This window comes from Anguilla anguilla, chromosome 4, assembly GCF_013347855.1.
Source record: "Anguilla anguilla isolate fAngAng1 chromosome 4, fAngAng1.pri, whole genome shotgun sequence".
NCBI classification, from domain to species: domain Eukaryota; kingdom Metazoa; phylum Chordata; class Actinopteri; order Anguilliformes; family Anguillidae; genus Anguilla; species Anguilla anguilla.
In genome coordinates, this window is record NC_049204.1 from 66,713,444 (window position 1) to 66,719,443 (window position 6,000).

Sequence of the window (6,000 nt, forward strand, 5' to 3'; positions counted from 1 at the left end):
CCTGTGAGACAGCAGGTGAAGTGTGTGTGCATGTTCTCTCATCATGCCCAAGGCTGTCACAGTGGGGCCTCGATTTTGGGGGTACATTACATGCAGTTTCACACAGTGCGGGTACCTGCTGATTTCGGTCCGGAGAGCTTCTGTTCCTGGTTCTGATTTTTAGAATGCAGACAGTTATTTGGGACTGGCATATATGTATGAGAGTGAGTGTGAGTGAGTGTGTGTGTGCATGTGTGTGTGTATGTACATGTATGTGAGTATGTGTACGTGCGTGTGTGTCTGTGTGTGTGTGTGTGTGTGTGTGCGTATGTATACATATGTGAGAGTATGTGTGTGTGTGTGTATGTATACGTATGTGAGAGTATGTGTACGTGCGTGTGTGTGTATGTATACGTATGTGAGAGTATGTGTACGTGCGTGTGTGTGTGTGGGGGAGGGGGGGGTGTGAGTGTGGGTGCAGTGTGGGGGTGTAGGTGTGTTCTACCCCCAGTAACAGGTGCCCTGTTCTGTGTGTGCATCACCAGGGCAGCTGGAAGTGGGGGAGGTGGGGGATGGGCCCCCCCACGAGGCTCTGACTGGCAGCTGGCATCTCCCCCCCCCCCCCCCCCCATTCTAGCCTGGCTAATTACAGCCAATGACGGCTCAGCAGAAGGCACGGCCGTCACACCTGCCCCTACCCCTGTGGGGGGAGGGGGGGGGGGGTCCATCTGGGGCAACTGGCCAGGACACCCCACCCCAGTCTGGCTGGAGGGGGAGGGTGTATATGCTGATGGGACAGACAGCTGATAGTGTGTGGGTGGAGGGGTGGAGGAACGAAGCTAATCAAGAAGAGGTGGAGGTTACACTGCAGGGGGTCGGGGGGGGGGGGGGGGGGGGGGGGCGAACACCCCCTCTATGGTGCAGCAAAATTCAAAACTTAAATAATATAAAAAATAATCACAACATCAATGAAAACAACATTGGAAACGTATGAGATACACACTCAGCTCTTTTTCTCATTGCTGTGGCTGAGTGACTGTTCTTCTTCCAAATCAAATAATATCAAAATCACACACACAGTTAAGTCTAATGTAACTACACTCTGCAGGTGTGCCTCTTACACCTGAGAGACAGTCTACCCCTGATGTAACTACACTCTGCAGGTGTGCCTCTTACACCTGAGAGACAGTCTACCCCTGATGTAATTACACTATGCAGGTATACTTCTTACACCTGAGAGACAGTCTACCCCTGATGTAATTACACTGTACAGGTACACATCATAAACACCCTAAATGCTGTGGGATTGTTTTGATCTAAGTTGTTTGGGGCCAGATGTGAACCTTTCAGCAGACTCACACCATGCTGTCTGAGAGGCACTACACCGTCACTGTGATGGAAATTTGGCATCAGTGTTCCTCCCCCCCCCCCCCCCCGTTTGGCTGCCCTGTGCTGGATCCCAGCGAATGGTGCTTCTCTTAGAATCTGTGTTTTAAAACGCAGGACGTAATGGACCGCAGCACTTACTGTAGACCAGAGGATGCTGCAGTGTGTGTGTGTGTGTGTGTGAGCATGAGCGTGTCTGTGAGTGTGTGTGTGTGTGAGCATGGGCGTGTCTGTGAGTGTGTGTGTGTGCTAGTGCAGGTGTGTGTGTGTTTGAGAGTGTGAGCATGTGTGTGTGTGTGTGAGCATGGGCGTGTCTGTGTGTGCGTACAAGTGTGTGTGTGTGTGTGCTAGTGCGGGTGTGTGTGTGTTTGAGAGTGTGAGCATGTGTGTGTGTGTGTTTGAGAGTGTGAGCATGTGTGTGTGTGCATGTGTGTGTGTGTGTCTGAGAGTGTGAGCATGTGTGTGTGTGCATGTGTGTGTGTGTGTCTGAGAGTGTGAGCATGTGTGTGTGTCTGTGTGTGTGCGCTAGTGTGAGTGTGTCTAGAAGTAGGCAGCCCTCTTTGTTTGTTTGTTTGTTTGTTTGTTTGTTTGTTTTCCTCGGTCCTGTATGAGCTCTTGACCACACAGTTGGGCGAACTGTAACATACAGATCCCATGGCGACCATGTGCTGGAGGCATCTGTTTCCACTTCCTGTTCCAAACCACCACAGAAAGAGAAGACGGAACTTACAGATCCAATGCATACATTGCCCCTTCTATGGACTACGAAATCTTGCCTCTGTGTTTTTTTTTTTTTTTTGGTTGCAAGATCTTGGCTAATGGAGCACTCAAACCAGGCCCCGCTGGTTAATTGATATATTTTTTAATTGTTTAATTTTAATTTTGGAAGATATCGAAGAGTCCCATCAAATGCGAATCTGCATCCACCAACGGCATTTCTTTACATTTTTTTATGCACAAACACATTCAGTCAGTCTTAGAGCTCATGACTGTGGCAAGGTAGCCTATAGACTATGACCCAATATGGTGCGCAAAGTAACAAGATTCATGTTCTTATTGCCTTTGCACTTGCATCAGAATATTTGATTGATATTGCAAGTGTTAAATAGCCACATGTTAATATTCTTATTTAGTTTTTTGCCAGCAAAGATCGTAGTAGGTCTACATCACTTCACTAATAAATAAAGAATTACAGGATGCTGCTGGCGGTAACAAATCCAGAGTTCTGGCGGGGAATGAGTCGGTTAAGTACCGGCTTGTTTAGATGTTGCCCGCGGCGCCAGATGAATGCGTCTGTTCGCGTGCGAGGCCACGTCAGTGGATGACAGGAGGGGGTCTCCTATTTCCGCTGCACTTACCTGTAGAGCTGCTCAAAAACCGCAAAGGGTTAGACGCACTCACAAAAAAAAAAACCCGCTACTTAATATTCAAAAAGACATGACAATGTACACTGCGCATTATGAATAATAAACGACTGACGTAAACAATGCGGCTTTCTGCAGCTCTGCTCGTGGCGCTGTCGTTCACGAACGGAAGGAGGAGCTCTGCGTATATCATGACGCGCGGTGACGTCATGTAGGACTTTCTTTGCTCCGCTGCAGCAGCCGAGCCGGCGAAGAGAGGAGGGGGCAGGCACGGGTATTCGGAAAGGACAGGCTAATAGAACGGCTAAATTGAGCCGGAAATCTTTTTACAGAATAACCCACGATATAGCCTATCAAAACAATAAGGAAATCAGCAAAATACTTTAACGAAAGACTTGAACATTTATAATTGAAACGCCCAGGCTCCAATCTAAACCCCTCCTCTCTCGCTATTACATAAATAGTCTAATAATTTATAGGCTGCTGTGCCCACTCCTTATTGTTTATTGTCCTTATAAAGAAATACGGGAATATAGAGTCGTTATTTAACACTTTCGAACCTCTAGCCTGTTTTTTACATAAATAAATGGGTGATTACGGGCTCGGCTTGATACAAACGGCTAACATTAACAACAGCTCTGCGGTCTTTTTGGGAGGCGTTTTCAGGTCGTACGCGACTCTCTCTTCGGTTTCGAGTAACCGAGAATCTCCGTTTTCTGTCACTGGTTTGTCGCTATCCACCAGCAGAAGCGCTGCCGCCGCGTCCTCCTTGTTCTTGCCAGCCGCTGCCCATCAGCAAAACATGCAGGATGAGCTCGTCGCTGGGGTGAAAATCGCACAGCAACCTCCGTCAACCGAGAAAAACAACAGCGACAGCGCAGCAAACAAAACCGGACAACAGCAACCAGGCAACAGCGACAACCGCGACCACAACGGCAGCCCCGATTTCAGCGACCAGCTGCGCCAGAACGTCCTGGACTACAGTCAGCAACAGTTGTCCGATTTTAGGGCGAGTGTAAATCAAGACAAATTCGGCCAGACGCAGCAGATCTGTGACCTTCAGCAAGGGCTGAACAAACAGCAGATCAATCCGCAGCGGGCAGAATTCAGCAGCGCGCCGCCGCCCCCACCGGGAGGAGAGCTCGGTCACCTGACACACAAACAGCAGTACGCTGCCCTCGGCCACCAGCGCCAAGGTATCCCCGAGTCCGACCGCAGCCTGGACTCCAGTCCCGTTCAGATCAACCCCGCGTCGGTGGAGGAGACGGAAGCCAATGCGGTGGCTGCCGCGTCGCCGTCGCAGTCTTCCGTGAATCCAAACAAGCTTAAAATCCAGATGGACTCCCCCACCGCCCACCTCATCAACAACGGCAATGGCAGCAGCAGCGGCGGCGGCGCTAACATGCTGCCCGGAGGTCTTGGTGCTGGTTTCACCGCCATTCAGAACCAGGAGATGCAGAACCCGCACCAGAACCCGAGCGGCTCCGCGTCCCCGACCCTGCCCGTGTTCGGAACCCCGTGGTCCGTGCAAACAAGCTCGCCGCCGCCACCCGTCACGAACTCCGCAAACCCGAACCACTCGAACCCGCTGAACCAGGTCCACAGCGCCGAAGCCGACAGCGGCTTCTACCCGGGGATCCCTTCCTCGGTTAACCCGGCGTTTTTCCAGAGTTTTTCGCCGGTGTCAGCTAATCCCTGCGCGGGGGTTAATGTGCACGGCTTCGGCGGCCCGTTCTCGCCGCAGATCAGCGTGCCCCCGCCGCAGCAGAGCCGGAGGAGCCCCGGCAGTCCCCAGATGCACCACCACCACCAGGGCGCGTTTCTCCAGCAGCGGAATAACTACAACCACCACCAGGTGCGCGTCTCCTACCGCCCCCCTTTACCTGGCTACTAATGCATTGTTGGCAATAATGCGTAATGCGCAAATATGAACAAAAACGACAAATTTGTTGTACGGCAGTTTCAGCCACTGTCATTGTCGTGATTCACTGTAGTTCACCGTGGGACGGGTTTATTTTTTTTGGGGGGGGGGGGGGTTGGGGGGGGGGGGTTGGGGGTGGCAAACGGACATGGCGGTTCTGGATCATACAATGGGATGCGCGCGCGTAGCCACTACTGCATAAATCATCCCGAAGCGAATTCCAAGCCTGATGCGGAATTTTAAAGTGGCCCTCTTGCTCCTACTGCCCGGCGCTGCGCCCAAAATCAGCTGCAGAACTGCGGAGCTTTGCGCATCCTTCCTTGAAAACGAGGAGGGGCACGGGAGGAGTGTGTGTGTATGCGTGTGTGCGCGCGCGCGCACGCGTTTGCATGTGATTAATGCACAATGCCGGCTTTGTACAAGCCGCCTCCTCGGGTCTCCCTTTCACGTATTTAATTCCCGAACCCTTTTAGCCCCCTCCTGTTCGCCACTGCGTCCGTCCGCTGATGGCGTTAGAAAACCGGTCACATGATGTCCCTGAAATAACACGGCCCGCAGGATTAAGCGAACGTGGAGAGCCGGGCTAAAAATAGAACGGCGATGAGCACGAGAGGAAGATGCGGCGAAAGGAAGGACTCATGAATGAATACGCACACACACACATTATATATATATACATATATATGAATTAGGTATGTATTTTGTCACCATCAATGTTTATATAAGAAGAAACCTCATTCAGAACATGACGCACGCACACATACACATGCATACACACAAGCACATACATGCACACATACATACAAACAAGCACATACATGCACACACACACACACACACATACACGCACACACACATACACATAAGCACATACAAACAAACATACACACGCATACACACATACATGCACACACACGCGCACACTCACAGACCTTTTACTAAATTACAAGGATTTTAGTTGTTTTCTGGTAACTTCTGGAGCTGTGAGAATTACACAATACGAGGCAAACGGTGAGGGAGAAAGAAGGCGAGAGAGAGAGAGAGAGGGAGGGAAAGAGAGGGAGAGAGAGAGATGGAGAGAGAGGGAGAGACAGGGAGATGGGGAGAAAGGAGGCAAGAGGGAGGGAGACAGAGAGAGAGGGGAGAGAGGGAAAGAGAGGGAGATAGAAGGCAAGGGGAGACAGGGAGAGTGTGGTTGTGGCAGCAGTGTGGTTGTGGCAGCAGTGTGGTTGTGGCAGCAGTGGGGTTGTGGCAGCAGTGGGATTGTGGGAGCAGTGGGATTGTGGCAGCAGTGCGATTGTGGCAGCAGTAGGATTGTGGCAGCAGTGGGATTGTGGCAGCAGTGCGATT

General features: G+C 51.2%; 3 protein-coding genes across 5 annotated transcripts in view; 2 read left to right on the forward strand and 1 right to left on the reverse strand.

The window, feature by feature from the left end:
- LOC118225953 (tripartite motif-containing protein 16-like) overlaps positions 1 to 6,000 on the forward strand; it is a 972,804-nt gene that overhangs the window by 458,922 nt on the left and 507,882 nt on the right. The gene's annotated exons all lie outside the window — the stretch shown is intronic.
- Positions 1 to 6,000, reverse strand: part of LOC118225964 (tripartite motif-containing protein 16-like) — an 890,716-nt gene that overhangs the window by 5,934 nt on the left and 878,782 nt on the right. The window lies entirely within an intron of this gene.
- Positions 2,937 to 6,000, forward strand: part of cpeb2 (cytoplasmic polyadenylation element binding protein 2) — a 14,634-nt gene continuing 11,570 nt past the window's right edge. For all 3 annotated transcript variants that reach the window (XM_035415072.1, XM_035415074.1, XM_035415073.1), the window contains exon 1: positions 2,937 to 4,584. In XM_035415072.1, coding sequence (XP_035270963.1) covers positions 3,316 to 4,584 — 1,269 coding nt within the window. In that variant the 5' untranslated portion in view covers positions 2,937 to 3,315. The remainder of the gene's footprint in view (positions 4,585 to 6,000) is intronic.